The sequence below is a fragment of the Hemitrygon akajei genome, chromosome 29 (assembly GCF_048418815.1).
Source record: "Hemitrygon akajei chromosome 29, sHemAka1.3, whole genome shotgun sequence".
Lineage (NCBI taxonomy): Eukaryota > Metazoa > Chordata > Chondrichthyes > Myliobatiformes > Dasyatidae > Hemitrygon > Hemitrygon akajei.
In genome coordinates, this window is record NC_133152.1 from 8,595,674 (window position 1) to 8,620,033 (window position 24,360).

The 24,360-nt window shown below is 40.5% G+C and overlaps 1 protein-coding gene across 4 annotated transcripts in view; it reads right to left on the reverse strand.

Moving 5' to 3' along the window:
• Positions 1–531: 531 nt before the first annotated feature.
• The window catches only part of disp3 (dispatched RND transporter family member 3), a 613,218-nt gene continuing 589,389 nt past the window's right edge, over positions 532–24,360 (reverse strand). For 3 of the 4 annotated variants that reach the window (XM_073031674.1, XM_073031672.1, XM_073031673.1), the window contains exons 20-22: positions 22,008–22,121; positions 7,309–7,475; positions 532–5,001 (exon numbers count right to left, since the gene is read on the reverse strand). In XM_073031674.1, coding sequence (XP_072887775.1) covers positions 4,639–5,001; positions 7,309–7,475; positions 22,008–22,121 — 644 coding nt within the window. In that variant the 3' untranslated portion in view covers positions 532–4,638. The other variant, XM_073031675.1, reaches the window with a different exon arrangement.

Genomic DNA, 24,360 nt, shown 5'->3' on the forward strand with positions numbered 1-24,360 from the left:
AGTAACCCATGTTCATTTCCTGTTGCTGTCTGTAGGGAGTTTGTACGTTCTCCCTGTGAACACATGGGTTTCCTCCAAGTGTTCTAGTTTCCTCCCATAGTCCAAAGATGTATTGGTAGGTAGATTAATTGGGCATTGTAAATTATCCTGTGATTAGGCAAGTATTAAATCAGAGATTGCTGGATGGTGTGGCTCAAGGTGTCGGAAGGGCCTGTTCCACATTGTAGCTTAATTAATAAATAAATAAACGTGTTCGATGGTTGGTGCAGACTGTATGGGCTGAAAGGCATGTATCCATGTGGTACGAGCCTATGAGCTGCACTTTTGTAACTCAACACACTGTAGAAATACCATTCATTGCATTGATTTAACTCCATCTGTGGCAGCTGTCAACCAATTGATTAGTTCTGTCAGGTCTTGTGAAACCCAGTCAAAAATTAAAATCTGCACACAAACCCCTCATTATCGATTGTGTTGTTTCTAAGTGTAAACAGGTATGGCAGGAAACAAAGTATCAACTCCAGTAAAAGGTTTTCATTGACAATGAATAGAAATTTATTTCGATTTGAGTTAAAGCAGCTGTAAATACAACAATTTGAATGTCAAATAATTTAACAACAGTTCCCAAAACAAGGAACATTGTTCAAAGATTATTTCTTTCTACAAAATTACTTAAGAAATTTACACAATAAGGAAAAAAATACTAAATCTAACACTATGCAGTAATTAGTGTCACTCTGCAATTTTCAAGACTTTGTTAAATGTTGATATTAATGTACATGTGTTGGACAGTTCAGTATTTTTGAGCTGATTGCCTTCAGCTGTTTGTAAAATAGTCATATCAAAATACACCGTGGTAGACTTTCTTTTGGTCACTAGGTATAAATTGGGAAACTGTTATTATATTTCTACCTTTTTACTGACCACAGCCATGGAAAGAAATTACACATGGCCTAGCGAGGTCTTTGTAAATGGTTTTATGCAAATTTAGGGATGTGATGGGTGAATTTAAATTTAGAAAAGGGTAACTTATTTGGGCCAACTCCTTCAATCTCTTTGAGCAGAGGCATCCATGTAACAAGTAGATCTTGTACATTAGCAGTTCTCATGGCACGGATCTCATGCACCATAGGAATTTTGGCACAGAGGGAAGAAAACCTGGTGTCATAATCAGTTCACTCCTGATATTCACAAGGGGGAATATCTCAAAAAGCACCTGAAATCTGATCACCCAAATGTTTATAAACATTTATAATGTTTATAAAACTGAGTCTGTTTCTTCTTGTTGGATCACTGAATAACTTAACAACATGCATCTGAAAACTGGTTGCAGCAAGCATTTTGTTCCTTACCTTTTTCAACAATTCAGTGTTATATAATTTATATTAATGTCACATTATAAAGTGTCAATAAGTTTTTAATTATTATTCATCTTTATTCCTCTCTGACAGCAATCTAATTTATATTAAATATACTTGTTAAGTATTAATGTAATTTTAGCTTTTTGAAACATGGTTCAGTACCTGCATTTAATATAATTTATGTTGTGTCTGTTTTGTTAAGAGGGTTGTAGACAAGATAGATAGTTGTTCTTTTTCTCAGGGCATGGGTAATATAGACCTAGAGGGCAGAGGTGAGAGGAAGTAATTCAAAAGAGATCTTAAGGGTAAGTATTTCACTCAGAGGTTGGTTGTTAATCTGAAATAAACCAGCAGATGAGGTGGTGGAGGCAGATTCAATTACAATGTTTAATAGGTGGGTGTACAGGAACTTGGAATGGAAAGGAGCAGAGGGATAAGGGCCTACTGCAGGCAAATGGGGCTAGTGTAGATAGGCATCACAGTCAGCAGGGACGAGTTAGGTTGAAGAGCTTGTGCTGCACTGTAAAATGAAATAGGCGAACACAGATCACCAGAATTTAAGAGCCAAACAATTTTTACCTGGGCTTCATAGTCAGGATTACTGGACAACAGAATACTTGGTCTTTTATGTTTTTGGCTCACACTTGCAAAGAGCACGAACTTCGAGTTAAAAATGTCCATTGTAATTGATGTAAAAATGTACTGCTGTTTATGGACTACCTGCTTTCACTTACATTCAACTACGTAATGAAGAATGGATGCAGTCAGCTTGTGTTTTTAAGGTAACCATGAAATTGTCCTTTGAAACAGCAGCTAATTAGATACATGTGAGCTCATGTGGAATGACAATGCTCCTTAAACAAGATGAATGCATTGATTCTGAATAATAATTAGTTAATTTATAGATGCAATGAGATAATTTGTGCTGCATTCATATAATCCTCTTCTTCTGAACTAGGAACGATAAATCGATTTTTTTCTTTATAATGTTTATGTACACTTTCACCTTCTAAGCAGTGAGCCATGTCTTCCATTTTAAGGAGACACCAAATATCTTTTAACTTCTCTGCTTGTATTCCCTACCTGACTACCAAGCTTCTGTGCTAAAGGCAAGACATATGCTTGGATAGGTGTTCTAGTCACCTTCCAATACATCCTTCATCCGTAGGTGACCACGACCAACACAATGTGTTCAAAATATTCTTATCTGAATGGGAGTCAAAAGGAATAAATGTTCTTGTGGCCTGATGTTCAAAGCATTTGACCTTTCATTGCAAATTTATAAAACATAGTGAAAAGTGAACCAAAATCTCACTTTTAATAGACAATAAAATTAATAGACAATAAGGAGGAATGAGAATTCAGACTAGCCTTTTGCTCTGTTTTGCTTAGTTAGTTGAAACCCCCTTACACTTGTCATGGTACGACATCTGAACGTTGGTTATCTGGTCAATGTGATAAGTATCAGACTTCTTTAAGTGAACTGGGGGCAGGGGTAATAAAAAATAAATTAATTATACAAACCCTGCATCTTTATTACACTCGACTCCCAACTAGTTTAAGCACTTAAGTTTAGTTGTACTGGTAATTCCCTCTGAAATGGCCTTTCTGTCACCTCTTTGTCCCTACACTTCTGGCTTCATCCAAGGTTTTCAGATATTTTAGTGTGGATTGAATTTGATTTGAAATTGGATTTTTCTTCAAAAGAGGAGCATGCAATAGAGAAAAATCAAGGTTAAAGGGAGGAAGTTTCACATAAAATGTTGCTGGATTGAACTGCCAGAGGATTTGGTGTTGGCAGGAACAGTAACAACTTCTAAGAGGCATCTGGACAGGTACCTGAATGAGCAGGGCATAGAGGTATATTGAATTAATCTGGGCAAATGGGTTTATCATAGATAGGCATGTTGGTTGGTATAGACATATTGGGCTTGTTTCTATGTTGTACGGCTCTGTAACGTTAATCAGTCAGACATTTCTTGAAAGTCTACGCAACAAGGAAACCAAATTATTGAAGATAAAGATATTGGCTTGGCTCAAGTAGCAGTGTTTTTCATATGCAAAGAGATTGCCGGAAATGCTACCATTCAAACAAAACATGAAACTGATGATCACATATTTAAAGTTGCAAAATGTTCTGCATTCAGAATAGAGGATCTCCTTGTTGTTCTGTTATAAACTCTATCATAACACATTAGCTGCTAATTGCTGGAGCCTTGCTGATCATAAATTCGCCACCTTAGTAGTCTGTCTCCATGATAGCAGCTGCACTTCAACAATTTTTGGGGACTGTGAAGCACTTTGAGAAGTCCAGAGGACTGAGACAGCTACAAGTTATTTTACTCTCAGAATCCATTTAACATCTTATGAAAAGCACATGATCATACAGGAATTAGTGTCATTGCTTTCCCCAATGACACATATAAAGAGTTGATAGTATCATCCTGCAGTATGTAGGCTAGGACATCTAGTCTCATTAAGGATATCAATGGAAAATGAGCACTTGTATGATCTCTGCTGGCACTGTGCTGTATGAACACTAATTTAGCACCCATGGGTGAAGACCAGCATTTGGGTGATAAGAGTGCGTGGCAGCATCCACAGGACAATAGGAGAAGGGAAGAAAGGGCAAGAACTTGAAGCAGTATCCATGTAATACTTAAACATAAAACACCAAATGGAATAACATTGACTGAAACAAAAATTAGTCTTGCAACATGTTCGACAGTTCCTGTGTGTAGTGTTCTAACCTATGGTCAACGCTCCTTCCTTCTCAGGGATACAGAATGTACAACTGAAGTGAATTTACAGTCCTGGTTTGTATTCCTGAGGCCTGACTATGGAGACTGACAACAATCTGGAAGAAAATCATTCAAATTGGAACAACCTTTGCTCAGCTAGAAGATGGAACACTGTATTAACTTGACAGCTTTCAACTTTCAGCAGTGACGAGAAGATTTCTTCACTGTCATGTGCAAGAAGTATAATTGGCGAAGAGGTCTCTACAAACTGAGAAAAACCATTTATTCCACTATTTAAACTTGTCCTCTTAAAAATGGTGAAAGTATTCAGAATCTGCCTAACCAACAGGGAAACTGTACTCATAACATCCCTTGTAGACGTTGTATGGAGTAGCATCAGGGAGTCTGAAATCATTTATCACCAAGGGAGGAAAAAGTTTACAAAATAAAATAGCAATTACTCTGTTTTTTTTTGCATTGTGACAAATTTCCCTTTTTTAAGCATTTTTTGAAGTCTGTTAAAATGTATAAATAAATTACAGAGCTGATACATTGAGGAGAGGGATTTTGACTCCCAATTTAATCAGTACGAGACAGATGCAGAAACCTCCACCACCTATGATAACTACTCCTATAACTGCCTTGAGAAAAGATCTTCTTGACCGATAGAAGTCACTTGGAGCCAGAATGCTAAGCAGGGCTGTGTTAACAGTTAATGTGTACAGGATAGAGATGCCGGTATTCAGGGCAACAATCTTCCCAAACTTGGCAAATGGAATAATGATGCAAAAGAAGAGAGGGACTGTTGCTATGACAGTGGTGATGGCACTGGATACGATGGCAACACCAACATGTCTCACAGCCGCCAGAGTTCTCCATTTCCCTGCTTTGCATTTATCCTATGAATCAAACAAGGCGGAATGTTAGTGGACATGTTCAACCAGTAATTGACCAAGAAAAACTGCTGATGTTGGAAGTTTGAAACAGAAACAGAAAATGCTGGAAGTACTCAACAAGTCAGGCAGCATCTGTGGAGAGAGAAATTGAATTATTATTTGGGTCAATTATTTTTCATCAAAACCAGGAAAATTTAGAAATTTAATACGGTTAAGTTTGCTGAAAGAGGGAGATGTGCAAAGGACAAAGGGAATATATACAACCACAGTTATCTCCTTGAATGTACCTCCCATGTGCTAAGGATGATCTCCCAAGCTACGTTGCTGTGGGCCTTGTACTTTATTAGTTTCCTTGTGCTGCATTTTCTCTGTAGCTGCTGCACTATATTCTGCATTGTTTTAAACCACCTTAATGTACTATGAAAGGTTTGATCTGCTTGGGTGGTACACAAACAGAAGCAATTCACTATATTTTGGTACACGTGACAATAGTAAACCAGTTCTAAATTTTCCAGACCTCCCTCTCATTCAGGCTGACACCACCATTCTTGTGTTTCTGTCTTCTGCTATCTTTCCCCTATTCACAATTCTAAGCTTCATAGACAGGACACACACAAGATGTTGGAAGATTGCAACAAGTCAGGCAGCATCTATGGAGAGGAATAAACATTTGATCTTTTGGGCTGAGACCACCCCCAAAACGCCCACTCCTAATTCCCCTCCGAAGGTGCCGCCTGATTTGTTGAGCTCATCCAGATATTGTGTGTTGCTCAGATTTCCAGCATCTGCAGAATCTCTTGGTTCCTAATCTTGATATCTCATCTTTGTCTCATTTCTCTCTTAGGTTCCCTTATGCCATTGCTTTGCTCACCTTGTCCACAGTGTCTTCCCCTATTCTCACAGGTACATGAAACTACTGTCCTGCTGCTCGTGTGATCAGAGAGTAGCTCCCTTTCTTTGGGTATTTTCTCTGGTTTCAGTCAAATGCCTCACCTTTTTCTTACTGAAAACACGCACTTCACTCTATTGCCCTTACTAAAACCATCTAATAGGCACAAGACATTCTGCAGATGCCAGACTTGAGCAACAAGTAATCCTTGCAGACCAGGGAGATGAGTGATATGCTAGAGCTCACAGTGCTTGTGAAGAAGCACAGTAACAAGAAAGATCTGTTGTTAAATTCCCCTGATCTCCCTGAATTTAGAAGTGAATGCCAGCACGGTAATGATTTTTTCTACAATTCTTCCTTTAGTACAAACAAAACTCTGGAGGAAATCAGCAGGTCAGGCAGAATCTATGGAGGGGAATAAACAGTCCTGATGAAGGGCCTCAGCACGGAACATCAACTGTTTATTCCCTTCCATAGATGCTGTCTGACCCGCTGAGTTCCTCCAGTATTTTGTGTGTTTTCTAGAATCATCTAATCTGCCCTTTTATATCTATGTTCCTGAAAACATTGCTTTCTATATCTAAGTCAAGCCTTCAGAAAACCAATGTTTATAGAGAAACTAGAGGTGAACCTCTTCCTTTGCAACAGTGAGCATTGCATAGGCTCCAGATTTCAACAAAAAGAGGCCACATCAGATGCAACAACCAGCAGAGGGAGTTGGGTGAAAGGTTTCCATTTCAGCTCTTTTTCTCCCAGATCCATAACTGCACATAAAAACGACACTGTAAACAGCCTTCTTGTTGCCGTCTCTTAGTCTTAGCAAATATTTGTACCACTGATTGATAGAAGATAAATCATGTAAGACTTGGGCTTTTATACAATTCCCTGCTGCTATGCACAATTGGTTACCATGACGTTAAGTGATAATTCAGTCAAGTATGTGATTTGCCTCAAATTCCTCTCAAATGTACAGCTACTGATCTGTGCAGTTAAGTGTTTTCTCTGTTTTTCCAAAATGTATTTTTCATATAGACTCTCATTACTTTGTGTTTCTTTTTGTGCCTTGGGTGGCAATTTTGTCCTTTCTGTCTGTTTTCTATGTGGTTGAGTTACTACTTTGAGGCTCAATCCAGCGCAGATGGAAAGCGTGCAAGGAGCCAGCTGGATTCAAACTTGGGACCGTTCACCTTGACGCCTGTTGTTGATGCCACTACACCACTGGCCTGCTAACTCATTACTTTGTTTCACAGTAATTTACATGGAAACCCTGTAACTCCCCACCTTTACTTTTATTGTTTTCTTAGTTAGACTACATCCCTAGATGTTAGGTATCTCACATAGTCCAGATTTTTGGAGCCACAAGGTAGATAATGGGCTACAAATCAAAAGAAAATTCAAAACATTTAGCTGGTTCCACTTACATCAGTCTCGGCTGTCGGAAGGGTTTCCCCAGCCAGCAGGTAACCCTCAACGAGATGGACACAATAATCCACAGAAGATCCCACCAGGATTGATAATGAGATGGCTTCCACTGCTCCCATTTCCCAGCCCAACCAGTACATGATAGCAACCATCAAGCATATAACACCTAGTGAAATATAACAGATAAGCACATTATTGTACAGAATATGTGACCCCCCACACTTCACCAAGGACAAAGAATATGGGAAAGGAATATGGTATAGACACTGATGCATTGTTTGTAAACAAGTACCCTGTTTGTGCACAACAATATCATTTGAATAGACAAGATAAATAGTCCTGATGAACAGTCTCAGCCCGAAACCTTGACTGTTAAGTCTTTTCCATAGATGCTGGGTGATGGGTGTAACATGAATGGAAGGAAGGGCAAGCCAATGATTGGGTACAAATGCAGACAGAGCAAAGAGTTAAATTGTACAGAGGCAAAATTCAAAGGGGTGAAGAATGCAGGACTGAAGGTGCAGTATTTAAATGGGCATAGCATTTGGAATAAGGTGGACAAACTCATGGCACAATTAGAGATTGGTCGACATGATGTTGTGGGCAGAAAGAAGGCTATAGTTAGGAGCTTAACATAAAAGGACAGGCAGGAAGGCATAGACGATGGTATGGCTCTACTGGTAAGAGATGTAATTTCATCTTTAGAAAGAGGAGAAATAGGGTCAGAGAATGTTGAATCTTTGTGGAAGAAGTTAAGAAACTGCAAGGGTAAAAAAGACATTATGGGATTCATATATAGGCCTCTAAATAGTAGCCACGATGTGGGGTTGAGATTGCAAAGGCAGCTGGAAAAGGCAATTAATAAGGATAATAATACAATTGTAATGGAGGACTTCATTATGCAAGGGGATAGGGAAAATCAGGTTGGTGTCGGATCACAAGAGAGGGAATTTGTTGATGCCATGAGGTGGCTTTTTAAAGCAGCTTGTGCTTGTGCCTACGAGGGGAAAGGCTATCTTAGACTGGGTTTTGTGTAATAACCCAGATCTTATTAGGGAGCTTAACATAAAGGAACTCTCTGGAGGTTGTAATCATAATATGATTGAATTCATGCTGCAATTTGAGAGGGAGAAGCATAACTCACATGCATCAGTATCACAATAGTATAAGGGGAATTACAGAGGCATGAGAGAGAAGCTTGCCCAGGTGAATTGGAGAAGGATACTGGCGGGGATAATGGCAGATTAGAGATGGCTGAAGTCTCTGGGCATAGTTCACAGGGTGCAGGATAACTATGCCCCACAGAGGAAGAAGTTCTCAAATGAAAAGGGTAGGCAACCATGGCTAACAAAGGGAGTTAATGATGGCATAAAAGCCAAGGAAAGAGTATATAAGGTAGCAAAAGTGAATGGGAAGTTGGATGATTGGGAAGATTTTAAAATTCAACATAAGGCAATTAAAAAAGCTCCAAGAAGGGAAAATATGAAATGTGAGAGCAAATGAGCCAATAATACAAAGCAGGATACCAAACGTTTTTGCAGTTATATAAAGAGCAAAATGGAGGTGGCAGTTGATATTGAACCACTGGAAAATGATGCTGGTGAGGAAGTAATGCGTGGACAAAGAAATGGCAGATGAGTACTTTGCATCTGTCTTCACTGTGGAAGACACTAGCAGTGTGCCAGAGGACTGTGTGTGTGTCAGGGAGCAAGAGTGAGTGCCATTGCTATTACAAAAGCAATAGTGCTAAGCAAACTCAAAGGTTTTAAGGTGGATAAATCAGCTGGACCAGATGAAATACACCCCAGAATCCTGAGAGAGGTTGCTGAAGAGATAACTGATGCATTGGTCATGATCTTTCAAGAATTGAATCTGGCGTGGTCCTGGAGGACTGGAAGATTGCAAATGTCACTCCACTCTTTAAGAAGGGAGGAAGGCTAAAGAATGGAAATTATAGACCCATTAGCTTAACATCAGTGGTTGGAAAAGTGTTGGAGTCCATTACCAAGGACGAGCTTTTGGGGTACTTGGAGACTAAAGATAAAATAAATCAAAGTCAGCATTGTTTTTCTGAAGGGGAATCTTGCTTGACAAATCTGTTGGAATTCTTCAAGGAAGTGACAAGCAGGGTGGAAAAAGGAGAGGCTGTGGATGCCATTTACTTGGATTTTCAGAAGGCATTTGATAAGGTGCCTCACATGAGGCTACTCAACAAGATAAAATCCTATGGTGTTACAGGAACAATAATGGTGTGGTTAGTAGAATGGCTGACAGACAGGAAGCAGTGAGTGGGAATAAAAAGGGCTTTTTCTGGTTGGCTGCTGGTGATTAGTGTTGTTCCTTAGAGGTCAGTATTGGAACTACTGCTTTTCATATTGTTTGTCAGTAATTTAGATAATGAAACTGATGGAGTTGTGGCAAAGTTTGCAGATGATTTGAAGATAGATGGAGGGGTAGGTGGAACTGAGGAAGCAATGCAATTGCAGCAGAACTCAGACAAATTGGAAGAATCGGCAAAAAGTGGCAGATGGAATACAGTGTTGGGAAATGTATGATCTTGGTAAAAGGAACAATAGTGTGGCCTATTATCTAAATGGGGAGAAGGGTCAAACATTAGAGGTGTAGAGGGACTTCGGAGTCCTTGTGCAAGACTTCCAGAAGGTTAATTTACAGGTTGAGTCTGTGGTAAAGAAGGCCAATGATGGCAAAGATGGCATTCATTTCAAGGGGAATAGAATGTAAAAGCAAGGAGATAATGCTGAGTCTTTATAAGACACTGGTCAGGCCGCACTTGGAGTACTGTCAACAGTTCTGGGCCCCATATTTCGGAATGGATGTGTTGTCATTGGAGAGAGTCCAGAGGTTCATGAGGATGATTCTGGGAATGAAGGGATTAACATATGAGAAGCATTTGGCAGCTTTGGGCCTGTACTCACTGGAATTTAGAAGAATGTGGGGGGATCTCATTGAAACCTACCGAATATTGAAAGATGGATGTGGAGAGGATGTTTTCTATGGTGAGGTTATCCAGAACTAGAGGGCACAGCCTCAAAATTGAGGGGTGATCTTTTAGAACAGAGGTAAGAAGGAATTGCTTTAGCTAGAGAGTAGTAAATCTGTGGAATGTTGTGCCACAGACTGCTGGTAGAGGCCAAGTCCGTGGGTATATTTAAGGTGGAAGTTGACAGTTTCCTGATCGGTCAGGGTATCAAAGGATGTGGTGAGAAGGCAGGTGTATGGGGTTGAGTGGGATCTGGGATCAGCCATAATGGAATGGCAGAGCAGACTTGATGGGCTGAATGGCCTAATTCTGCTCCCATGTCTTATGGCATTATTCTGTCTGGCCTGCTGAGTTCCTCCAGCATTTTGTGTGTGCTGCTTGGATCTCCAGCATCTGCAGATTTTCTTGTGTTTGTGAGACAAGCTAACTAACCAGGTAACCAAACATTTTTTGAAGCATTGATTGGTTGATTAAGACTGCCCAGCAGCCAGTTTTGTTCAACTTCAAGGACCCTTAGGTAATGACTAGTTGCTGAAACAGCACTTCTGAAAATAAAACTGCACTGAAATGTCAATATTGATTATGTGCTTAAATCTCAGGAATTCCCTGAATCTATCATCTCTTAACTCAGGAGGCTCCATCTGATATCAAGATCAGCTGACTACAAGAGAAAGGGTAAACCCAATGGACCTTAGAAATTCCCAGTTGTCACACAAATCTTTTCCAAAATCAGGTCACATTGAGCCAAACTCTGCCAATCCATCTATACCACAGGCAGCCCCCCATCAAAATAAAACATCACACATTCAGGAAAATGACAAAATTCAATCCAGTTACTTACAACTGAAGAGATACAAAATGTTTTATTTGTCATTCTCTATTTTATATTTTATTATTAAGGATGTGGAAGTTTTAACAAAGCCGTAGAGGAGATTTCCCTGAATGCTGCCCAAATTAGACATCATGTCTTATCAAGAAAGGTTGAGCAAGTTAGGGTTTTTTCTTTGGAGTGAAGGGGGACGAGAGGTGACTAGGATAGAGGTGTATCAGATTATAAAAGGCATAGACAGAGTGGACAGCAGGTACCTTTTCCCCAGGGTGACAGTTAATATCAGAGAAAATCCATATAAGGTGAGTGGATGAACATTTAGGGATGATGTCAAAGGTAGGTTTTATTATACAAGTGCCTGGATGCACTGCCGGGCATGGTGATGCATTTAAGAGTCTCTTGGATAGGCACATGGATGAAAGAAAAATGGAAGATGATGGACTGTGTAGGAAGGAAAGGTTAGATTGATTTTTGAGTAGCTTAAAAGCTCAGTACAACATTGAGGGATGAAGGTCCACTACTGTGCTATACCATTTTACCTTCTGACAGTGCTGTTGAGCAAGACCATTTAGGAAAACAAGTTACAAACGCCTGGTTTGCATACAGCTTTTAAATATGGAAAACTGGTGGAATGATTTGCCAGCCGATGTGGAGCTGCAGGCATGTTCTGCTGCCTGGGAACTCAGATTGAGACTGGTTTACAGGAACAGGATCCTGTGTCTGCAAGTGCAAGCAGAATCTGAGATGGCAAGTTTGGAAAGAACTTTTGTTTCTCACATGTCTTAATCAACCAGTGGCAGGTGGCTTATTTATTCTTGTACATGACAGCCTTCCACTCTTCTGGTATTCCTTACTTTCCACTTGACAGCTTGCTCTCTTTTTGCTAAGATTCTGGGAAGATAATGTGTTTTGAAGCACAGCGGAAATAGCGAGTGAGACAAGCAAGTAATGTTATTTAGGATGATGATGTCTATAATTTTTGTTTTCCCTGGCTCCAGGTTTGCAGTAACAACCTGAATTATAAGCAACTGTTAGGTAAGTCTTCATTAGGAGGAGAAATAAATGCACAAAGTCAGCAAATGTGTACAGCGATAATTTACTTCACTGATCGGTTATTCACGGAAAGGAGTTCTTCTGCACAATTTTTACAAACATTCTAAGACCATTTACATGTCCTAATTTTGGAAACCTTAATTTGCTTCCCTTAACTTCCTGCATCTATTTCAACATCCTCATTTGTAAACCATTCCAGCCAACCTCATCGATACTTCTCAGCTCACTCCTACTGAATCTCCAATCATTTTATCCCATTATCCTCCTTATCTCCTCCAACCATCCATCTGATGTCCTATCATTCCTGTGGCTGGAATAGTGAGGTCATCCATTATTTCAATGTGCAATAATGTTCCATCAGTGAATCTCTGGCATGTAGATCGTGGAGGAAATCTATCAGTTAACTGAGATGATAATAACGAGCAAATGAGCCCCATCTCTTTTCAAAATCAAAGAAAGGTTCAAAGGTTCGACTTCTAATTTTCTCCAAGCTAAGACACAGCATCACTTGAGAGAACCATTGTGACAAAGTAGGAGCTGATATAGCCTTCCATTTCAACAAGATGGCCCTCCTAGCTATCAATGTAACAAACGCAATAACATGTTGGTCAGACTTTACAATCCTTAAGATAATTTTTTTTTGAGGCATTGTAAGTGTTGTTACTTCGATGTACCTGTGTTATCTTTGAATAATAAAAATAATAAAAAGATCTGAAAAGAAAGAACCTTTGGCACGTATTATTCCTGCCAGAAATTCTTGTCATAAAGCTGTAGAATTGTACAAGGGGTGATTGATAAGTTTGTGGCCTAAGGTAGAAGGAGTCAATTTTAGAAAACCTAGCACATTTATTTTTCAACATAGTCCCCTCCTACTTGTACACACTTAGCCTAGCGGTCGTGGAGCATTTGGATTCCTTCTTTGTAGAAGTGGTCCACAGCAGGGGTGATTGATAAGTTCGTGGCCTAAGGTAGAAGGAGATGAGTTATTAACTTCAAACTTTCTGTATTATCACTCAGAGTTGAACTGCACACGCATGTAACAAGAGTGTCTTGGACCTCCAGGTGGTCCACAGCAGGGGTGATTGATAAGTGCGTGGCCTAAGGTAGAAGGGGATGAGTTATACAGCTCTCATTACATGCACATACAGTTCAACTCTTTGAGTGAAAATGCAGAAAGTTTGAAGTTCTACCTTAGGCCAAGAAACTTATCAATCACACCATGCTGTGGACCACTTCTACAAAGAAGGAATCCAAATGCTCCACGACCACTGGACCAAATGTGTAAATGTAGGAAAAATCAATGTGCTAGGTTTTCTAAAATTGACTCGGTCTACCTTAGGCCACGAACTTATCAATCACCTCTCGTATAGCAAGGAAACAGGCCCATTGGTTCAACTTGTTCATGTTGGCCAAGGAGCATTCCTGAACTAGTCCCATTTACCTGCATTTGGCTGGTTTCCTTCAAACCTTTCTTATCCATGAACTTGTTCAAACTTTCACAGTTAAATGTTCAAAGTAAATTTTATTACGAAAGTATATGTATGTCACCACATACAACCCTGAGATTCATTTTCTTGCAGTCATACTCAACAAATCTATAGAATAATAGCTATATCAGAATCAATTAATGACGACTCAACTAGGGCATTCAACCAGAGTGCAGGAGGCAACAAACTGTGCAAATGCAAAAAAAAAGAAACAATAATATAAATAAATAATCAATAAATATCAAGAACACGAGATAAAGAAAGTGAATCCATTTGTTGTGGGAACATTTCAATGATGGGACAAGTGAAGTTGAGTGAACCTGATGGATGAGGGATAGTACCTATTCCAGAACCTGGCGGTGCGAGTCCTGAGGTTCTCGTACCTTCCTGATAGCAGCAGTGAGAAGAAAGCATGCCCCCTGATGATGGATGCTGCTTTCCTGAGACAGCATTTCATGTAGATGTGCTCGATAGTTGGGAGGACTTCACTCATGATGGACTGGGCCATATTCACTAATTTTTGCAAGATTTTCCATTCAAGGGCATTGGTGCTCCCACACCAGGCTATGATGGTATAACTGCAACATTTAAAACGTCTTTTAAAAGTTGCAATTATACCTGCCTCTGGCACCTACTTACCACTTCCTGGAACCTGCCGATCAGGCCCTCTTTAAATCATTCCCTTCTCCCATTAAACCTCAAGCCTAGTTTTAGACTCGCAAAAAATACTGTGGCCATTCATCTTATCTGTACTTCCCATACTTTAAACACCTCTACAAAGTAACCTATAAGCCTCATTCACTCTAGGGAAAGCAGCCCCAGCCTATCAAGTTTATCCTTATAACTCAAGCCTACCAGATCCCATTTAACCCCACAAGTTACTGACATGCCATTCCATGTCCAGCTGCTGATCCATGTTCTACAGTATTATAAAGTATTACTATACAGGGTGTTGGTGTGGCCACACCTGGAGTAGTAGGAAGTTTTCGCTCCTTTACCCAAGAAGGAATGCAGTAGCATTGGAGGCAGTCCATAGGAGATTCACCAGGCTAATTCTTGGGATGTGAGGGTTGTCCTTTTAAGAGCTATGAAACAGGTCTGTATTCTCTGAAGTTTAGACGGGAGTGTGATTTTACTGAAGCATATAAGATCTTAAAGTGACAAAACAGGGTACAAGTTGCGATCTTTTTACCAGTAGGAGGGTTTTGATCAAGAGGACATAGTTTCAAGATAAAGAGACAGTTGTTTCAAATTGAGGTGTGCTGAAATCTCATCTTGTAGATGGTACTGAATCTCTGAAAATCCCTACCCCAGGGAGCTGTGAATTCTAGTAATATTTAAAGTAGAGTTAAAAAAAATTGTGAAGGATTTGAGGATTGAGGATTGGAACAGATGAGAAAATGCGAGCTGGAGGAAATTGACTTGAGGGGTGGAGTGGCCTACTCCTGCTCCTATTCTCTTATTTTTGGTGGTGGCATCCGTCAGTCTTGAGAGACCATGGATCTGCGCCTGGAGTTTCCAGGGTGCAGGCCTGGGCAGGGTTGTATGGGAGACCGGCAGTTGCCCAAGCTGCAGGCCTTCCCCTCTCCACGCCACCGATGTTGTCCAAGGGAAGGGCACTAGGACCCAAGCAGCTTGGCATCGGTGACGTCGCAGAGCAATGTGTTGTTAAGTGCCTTGCTCAAGGACACAAACACGCTGCCTCAGCTGAGGCTCGAACCAGTGACCTTCAGGTTACTAGTCTGATGCCTTGCCCACTAGGCCACGAGCCAACTATTCTCTTATATTCTTATAGGAATTGATCAAATTCCATGGACAATTAACCTGCAAAGGTTTACTCAGAATTGGCTGTAAGATCATTGATGAGGTTTGGACTCTGAAGAGCAACAACCCTTAACATTGACTTACTGGGAGTTACTTCTGAGCACAAGCATACAACAAATTAAGTTTTATGCAAATTGGTTCAACACCAATCTAAATAACTGCCTTGAGTTTGGTGATTATATGTATGTATTTTGGAAGATATTTTTATATTTTGATAACATTGCCTCTGTATTTGACTTTGACGTGGCCTGATAAACAACGGAGATATCCTTCCAACTTAATTTCAGTTCTGCAAATGCAATAATGAGTTTAAGGCTAACATGTTCCTGTAAAGCTGAAGAGTAAACATGCAAGACCAGGGGACCCTGGATATTAAGAGATATCAATGGTTTGATAAAGAAACAAAGGGAAGCATATCATAAACACACAAAATGCTGGAGGAACTCAGGAAGTCATGCAGCATCTATAGAGGGGAATAAAATGTCAATGCTTTGGGCAGAGGCCCTTCATCGAGACTAGAAAGGAAGGGGGCAGAAGCCAGACTAAGAAGGTGGAGAGAGGGGAAGGAATACAAGCTGGAAGTTGATAAGTAAAACCAAATGAGCAGGAAGATAGGTGGGTGTGGGAGAGTAGATGAACTAAGAATCTTGGAGATGATAGGTGGAAGAAGTGTAGGTCTAAAGAAGGAGGAAAGTGATGGGTGAAGACAGTGCACTATGTAAGAATGGGAAGGAGGAGGCAGGTGAGGAGAAAAGAAGGGATGAGAAGGTAACTAGGAAGGGGAATAGAAAGAGAGCAGGATGGAGGGGGGAGAAATGGCCGGCAGTTGAGAAATTAATGTTCATTCCATCAGGTTGGAGGCTACCCAGACAGAATATGTTTCTTCAACCTGAGTTTGGCTTCATGGTGGCAGTTGAGGAGGCCGTGGACAGACATGTCAGAAAGGGAAGATGAAATGAAATGGGTAGCAGCTGTGGGATTCTGTATATGTGGAGGAATGAGCATAGGTGCTCGACAAAGCTGTACCTCAATAGACTTTGTGTCTCACCGCTGTAGAGAAGGGTGGACTGAGAGCACAGATACGATAGATGACCCCAACATACTTGCAGAAGGAGTATCACCTCACCAGAGGAATTTGCGAAAGGTATAGAGTATTGGGAATTAGGGAGGCCCTTCAGTGGTGTGGAAAATGTGCGTAGTACTAGGACAAAGAGGGGGTACAAAATATTACTAGCAGATAAAATTAAGGAAAACCTATAAGTATAATAAGAGCAGAAGGGTATTAGGGAAAGAATGTGGTAATTAAGGCAATCAACGCGGAGCCTGAGGATGCAGACAAGGTCTTAAGTGAACTCTTTTCAAGGAGAAAGATGGTATAATTTTGGTACTGTTTGATTATTGTCACATGTACCAAGATGCAGTGAAAAGCTTGTCTTGCATACTGTACCTACAGATCAAATCATTACTCTGTGCATTGAGCTAGAATAGGGAAAAGCTACCAAAAGAGTGCAGTTTAGGTAAATGGTAAAGTGCAAGATCATTACAAGGAGATTGTGAGTCCAAGACTCCATCTTATTGTACGTGAGGTTGTTTAAGATGCTAGCAGTGGGATAGAAGAAGTCCTAGAGCCTGGTGGTACGTACTTTCAGGCTTTGGTATCTTCTGCCTCATGGGAGTGGGGAGAAAAGAGAATGCCAGGGTGGGTCTAGGGTAGATTTCAATTCGGATGCTGAAATTTCACAGCATGTTAAGATGAAAACAGAGGAGATACTAGATATTAGGCATAAGGGTGAATAACTCGCTAGGGCCTGCTAAAATGTCTCCAAGGCAGTTATGGGAAGTAAGTGAAGAGATTTTGGAACCCGGATGGAGATATTTAGAACTGACGAAGGGTCTCGACTCGAAACGTTGACTGCTTCTTTCAACGGATGCTGCCCGACCTGCTGAGTTCATCCAGCTTTTTTGTACGTCTATATTTAGAACTCTGCTGTTCACAGGTGTGAGGTGCCAGATGACTGGAAGATCTCAAACATGGTATGCACCAGGAATAAGCCAGGTAACAAGACAAGAGTAGCTGACAGGAGAAGTCAAATGTATGAGGATTACAGTGGAGTAAAGGGAATTATCAGAATTGATTGGAAAATAACACTGATAGGGATGATGGCAGATCATCAATGGTTGGAATTTGTGGAAGCAATTCGGAAAGAACAGATATATACATCCTAAGGAGGAAAAACTATTCTAAAGGCAAGATGACACAAGCATGGCTAACAAGAGAAATCAAAGCCAACATAAAAGCCAAAGAGCGGGCATATAATAGAGCAAAAATTAGTGGGAAGTTAAAGGATTAGGAAGCTTTTAAATACCAACAGAAAACAACTACAAAAGTCATTAAGAAGATAAAGATGAAATACAAAAAGAAGCTAGCCAGAAATATTAAAAAGGATACCAGAAGTTTCTTCAGTTACATAAAGTGTAAAAGAGAGTTGAGAGTGGATATTGGACCACGGGAAAATGATGCTGGAGAGATAGTAATAGGGGAACAATGAAATGGCAGACAAACTGATGAGGTATTTTGCATCAGTCTTCACTGAAGACACGAGCAATATGGTGGAAGTTCTAGGTGTCAGGGGTCATAAAGTGTGTGAAGTTACCATTAACAGGCAGAAGGTTCTTGGGAAACCGAATGATCTGAAGGTAGATAAGTCACCTGGACCAAATGGTATACACCACAGGTTTCTGAAAGAGGCGAGTGAAGAGATTGTGGAGGCATTAGTAAAGAATCAATTGTTTCAGGCATGGTTCTGGAAGATTGACAAATTGCAAATGTCACTTCACACTTCAAGAAGGAATAGAGACTGAAGAAAGGAACATAAGCCAGTTAGCCTGATCTCAGTGGTTAGGAAGATGTTAGAGTTGATTGTTAAGGATTTGGTTTTGCGGTACTTGGACGCACATGATAAAATAGGCTGTAGTCAGCATGGTTATCTGAAGAGAAAATCTTGCCTGACAAATTTATTGGAATTCTTAGAAGAAGTAACAAGCAGGATAGAATTGGTTGATGTTGTGTACTTGTATTTTCAGAAGACCTTTGACAAGATGCCACATATGAGGCTGCTTACAAGCTACGAGCCCATGTGTTACAGGAAAGATTCTAGCATGGATAAAGCAATGGCTGACTGGCAAGATGCAAAGAGAGGTTGGCTGCTGGTGGCTTGCAGTGTTCCACAGGGACCTGTGTTGGGACTAATTATTTTTATGTTATATGTCAATGATTTGGATGATGGAATTGATTACTTTGTTGCAAAGTTTGTAGACAGTCCGAAAATTGGTGGAGGGGCAGGTAGTTTTGAAGAAGTACAGAGGCTACAGAAGGACTTAAACAGATTAAGAGAATGGGCAAAGAAGTGGCAGATGGAATAGAGTGTTGTGAAATGTATGGTCATGCACTTTGGTAGAAGAAGTGAAAGGGTTGACTATTTTCCAAATGGAGAGAAAATACAAAAATCTAAAGCACAAAGGGACTTGGGAGTCCTTGTGCAGGATTCCCTAAAGGTGAATTTGCAGGTTGAGTCTGTGGTGAGGAAGGCCAATGCAATCATAGCATTCATTTCAAGAGGATTAGAATATAAAAGCAAGGATGTAATGTTGAGACTTTATAAAACACTGGTGAGGCCTCACTTGGAGTATTGTGAGCAGTTTTGGGCCCCTTATCTTAGAAAGGATGTGCTGAAACTGGAGAGGGTTCAAATGAGTTCACGAAAATGATTCCAGGAATAAACAGCTTGTCATATAAAGAGTGTTTGACGGCTCTGGGCCTGTATTCACTGGAATTCAGTAGAATGTGGGGTGACCTAATTGAAACCTATCAAATGGTGAAAGGTCTTGCTAGAGTGGATATGGAGAGGAATTTTCATTTAGTGGGAGAGTCTAAGACCAGAGGACACAGCCTCAGAACAGAGGGGGGTCCTTTTGGATTGGAGATGTAGAGGGGTATCTTTAGCCAGAGAGTGGTAAATCTGTGGAATTCATTGCCTCAGGCATTGTAGAGGCCATGTCTCTATGTATATTTAAGGCAAAGGTTGACAGATTCTTGATTGGTCAGAGCACGAAGGGTAACGGAGGGGAAGGCAGGAGATTGGGCTGAGAGGAAATGAAATACAGGAACAGACTCGATGGGCCAAATGGCCTAATTCGGTTCCTATGTCTTATGGTTTTATGTTAGTTGTAGGTCAGTTAGGGAATAATTGGAGAAAGTTCTGAGGGCCAGGATCAATCTGTATATAGACTTGATGGAATTTGTCACAGTCAGCATGGCCTTTTTTGCTGGGAGATTCTATCTCATTAATTAAATTGAGTTTTTTTTTAAAAGAAGTAACTAAATACATTGAAGATAGCAGGGCAGTTGATGATGTCTAATGGACTTAAAAGAGTACTGAGAGGCTTAGAGGGGATCTGAGTAACATTTCTTTTTCATTCACAGGATAATTGGAACCTGCAGGTGGTGGAGGGAGGCACTTTCACAGCATTTAAAGATCATATAGACAGGCAATTGAATATCCAAGGCATAGCAGGCTATTAGTATGGATAAATTAGATAGATTAAAGGTAAGAGATTTCTAGAGGAACGCACACATACTGCTGGAGGAACTCAGCATGTCAGGCAGTATCTATGGAGAGGAACAACTTGATTCTGCAAACCTCGACTCCGTTTTGGGATGAGACCATTCATGAAGACTAGGAAGGAAAGGGGCAGAAGCCAGGATAAGAAAGTGGGAGGAGGGGAAGGAATACAAGCTAAAGATGGAGGAATCTGATAGGTGAGGACTGTGGGCCTTTGAAGAAAGGGAAAGAGGAGGAGCACTAGAGAGATGATTGGCAGGTGAGAAGGGTTGTGAGGGGAACCAGAATGGGGAATGGGGAAAGAGAGAAGGGAAGGTGAGAGGAATTGCCATAAGTTAGAGAAATTGTTGCTCTAGCCATCAGAATGGAGGTTACTGAGATGGAATTGGAGGTGTTGCTCCTGCAACCTGAGTGACAGCAGTTGAGGCCATAGACAGACATGTCGAATGGGAATAGGAAGTAAAATTGAAACGGGTGGTGGCTGGGAAATCCAGCTCTGTGGCAAATGGAGTGAAGGTGCTTGATGAAGCAGTCCCCCAATCTCTGTTGGGTATCACTATTGTAGAGGAGGTTACACCTGGAGCACCAGATTCAGGGAGGGATGATTTGACAAAGAAGTCACAGAGAGAGTGATCCCTGTGGAAAGCAGAGAGCAGGGAAGGGAAGGAAACATGTGCTTAGTGATAGGAAGTGATTGAGCCAAGGGGAACAAAATGGAGTTGAAATATGCGGAATCCAGTTCAGGAGGATAGGAGCAGTTAGAATTAATATCACAAGCAGATGGATTCTCACTGCTGGTCAGCTTTAACACGTGGAAGGGCCTGTTTCTGTGCAGTATGGCTCTATGACAGTTCTTCTTATTTCTGAGCTAACTCTGCAAATCCACTTTCTAGAACAAGGGTTCATAGCCCTGCAGTTCACAGCAAGTACACAATCAATCTTCCTATAAGATGAATTTAATGCTTCATAACTTTCAGGCTTTCTCGTATTTAGGATTGACTCCACAATGTAAGTGAAGGTGTGTCAAGAATACATACACATTCAGCAATGTGTACAGTGTATGTTCTATGCAATTACTTGTTGTTTTATGGTTATCTCAATTTTTTGATCTCAAGTTATCAGTTATTGACAGGGTGGTGGGATGGCGATATGTCTCTACCAAAGGAGGTGTAAGGCTAGCCTGCAGGTCTCCCCTGGGCAAGGCGCAGCACTTGCTTAGCCTCCTGGTCAGGGTCATATAAAGTCATTGGAGTAGGTTGTGGATGGTTGTATGAGCAGCTGGTGCATAATACAAGCTCTGGTTATGGGACCACATATGCCAGGCGGACAGTCTCTGAAGCGTATTGATAATGGCCGGGGTCACCTGTGTTGCAAAGACACTGCCCAGAAGAAGACAATGGAAAACCACTTCGGTTGAAAAATTTGACAGAACAATCATGGTCAAAGACCATGATCATCCACATCATACAACATGTCACGTAAAAATGATGTCATATACATCACATAATGTTGATTATATCAGTCATTGAGCTTTCTTCATATTATTAATTAGTGACAAAATTGAGTTAACTGTAATAGACTCAAAAATCCTAAAACATAATTAGCATGGATTTTATTAATATTGAAGAAGGCAGAGTGATATTGGTGTGTTTGATGCTTCGCCTTTTCTCAGGTTTACACAACTAATTATGTTGGAAGTGCAGTTAGTTTATGTTAACTCTTCTCCTCATGTAGTTACTGCCATTGGGTATTGAACAGAACAGCAACACTTCTCCGATAAGACTGAAACGCTCCATCAGCCAACTCATCAACTTACTTCAATCAACACTGCAATTAGTAGGGTGCATAATAGACAGCACAAAATATATATTGTTTGTCTTACCTGAAATAGTCAAGAGCACTGGTAGAAGTAGTAGAATGTGAGTGGTAAAAATAGCAACTGCAGCAACACAGATTATCAGAGAGAGCATCAAACTATACAGTGCACTCTGAACACCTGTGGAGGGAGAACAGACATTGGTGAGCTTTCTGAGGCATTTCAAAAGAAAATGGAACACAGAATCAACATAAACATAAATCCCCAACCTACATCACTGACAACCACAATTCAATTAGCACTTTAACTTACTTTCAGATTTTCAGCTTTGTGTATATCTATTGGGAACTCCTAGTTCACTTACTTGTGTGAAACTAAGTAACACACATTTGTGGTCTGCTCTAAACTTCTTTTATTTCTTTGCTGCACAGCAATTAACTAGCCCTCACACAGAACAATAAAATCAATTATAAGTTGAATGTTTGTAAATTCAACTGCTTATGAATTTTGGGTTCTAGGTAGGTAAGAATTGGTCTGATGAAACTGACTTCACTGTATTTTTTAAATACACATTATGATGCATTGTAGTGGGATGTCATTGAAACTACAAGCTCAAAGCATGTTATCAGTGTGTGCTTTTACCACTGGAAATTCTGCATGTCTATTTTCTTGTGTGTGATTACTCTTCACACCTTAGCATGCCACTACATCTTCTGCTCTGTAGTTCATAATCAAGCTCTATAAACTTACAAATATGACCCAGAAATGATTGTACAATTATGAAATGCAGGAAAAAAGTTTGATCACATGGTCTTTGCCCAACAGCATCACTTACCTTAAATCAAAGGTGATGAATACAGAATCATTTACTTCAAATTAAAAAGGGCGATGAATTGAGACTGAAGGTGTTATATTTGAATGCATGCAGTACAATATACGGAATAAGGTAGATGATCTTGTCAGAGACGATCAGTTAGAGATTGGCAGGAATGATGTCATGGGCATCCCTGAGTCTGGGCTGAAAGAAGATCACAGTTGGGAGCTTAACATGCATGGATACACATTGTATCAAAAGGACAGGCAGGTAGGCAGAGGGGGTAGGGTGGCTCTATTGGTAAGAAATGAAATCTAATCCTCAGAAAAAGGTGACATAAGATTGGAAGATGTAAAATCTTTGTGGGTAGAATTAGGAAACTGCAAGGGTAAAAAGACCCTGATGGGAGTTACATGCAGCTCCTCAAAAAGTAGCCAGGATGTGGGCTTCAAATTAAAATGGAAGATAGAAAAGGCAAGTAAAAAGGGCACTGTTGCGATAATCATAGGGGATTTCAATATGGTAAATTGGGAAAATTAGGTTGGAGCTGGATCCCAAGAGAGGGAATTTGTAGAATGCCTAAAAGATGGATTTTTAAGAGCATCTTGAGGTTGAGCCCACTGGGGGAATGGCAACTCCAGTTTGGGTGCTATGTAATGAACCAGATTTGATTAGTGAGCTTAAGGTAAAGTAACTCTTAGGAGACAATGATCATAATATAAGATCATAAGATGTAAGAGCAGAATTAGGTCATTTGGCCCATCAAGTCTGCGCCGCCATGTCATCATAGCGGATCCATTTTTCCTCTGAGCCCCAATCTCCTGACTTCTGGGTATGGAGAGAAAGCAGGTACAGGGTTCTGAGTTGGATGATCAGCCATGATCATACTGAATGGCGGTGCAGGCTCGAAGGGCCGAATGGCCTACTCCTGCACCTATTTTCTATGTTTCTATGTTTCTCCCTTATCCCTTCATACCCTGATAAATTAAGAATTTATCAACCTTTGCCTTAAATATACCCAATGACTTGGCCTCCACAGCCACCTGTGGTAATGAAATCCATAGATTCACCACTCTGGCTAAAGCAATTCCTCCTCATCTCTGTTCTAAAAGGACATCCCCCTATCCTGAGGCTGTATCCTCTGGTCCTAGACTCTCCTACCACACACCATAGAAATCATCCTCTCAACACCCACTTACACAAGGTCTTTCAAAATCCAATAGATTTCAATGAGGTCACCCCTCATTCTTCTGAATTCTAGTGAACACAGGCCCAGAGCCATCAAACAATGTTCATTTGACAAGCCTTTCAAACCTGGAAATATTTTCGTGAACCTCCTATGAATCTTCTCCAATGTCAGCACATCCTTTCTTAGATAAAAGGTCCAAAACTGCTCACAATACTCCTAGTGAGGCTTCACCGGTGTTTTATAAAGTCTCAGCATTACATCCTTGCTTTTATATTCTTGTTCTCTTTAAAGAATGCTAACATCACATTTGCTTTCGTCACCACTGACTCAACCTGCAAGTTAACCTTTGGGAAATCCTGTATGAGGACACCCAAGTCCTTTTGCGATTTAGATTTTCATATTTTCTCTCCATTTAG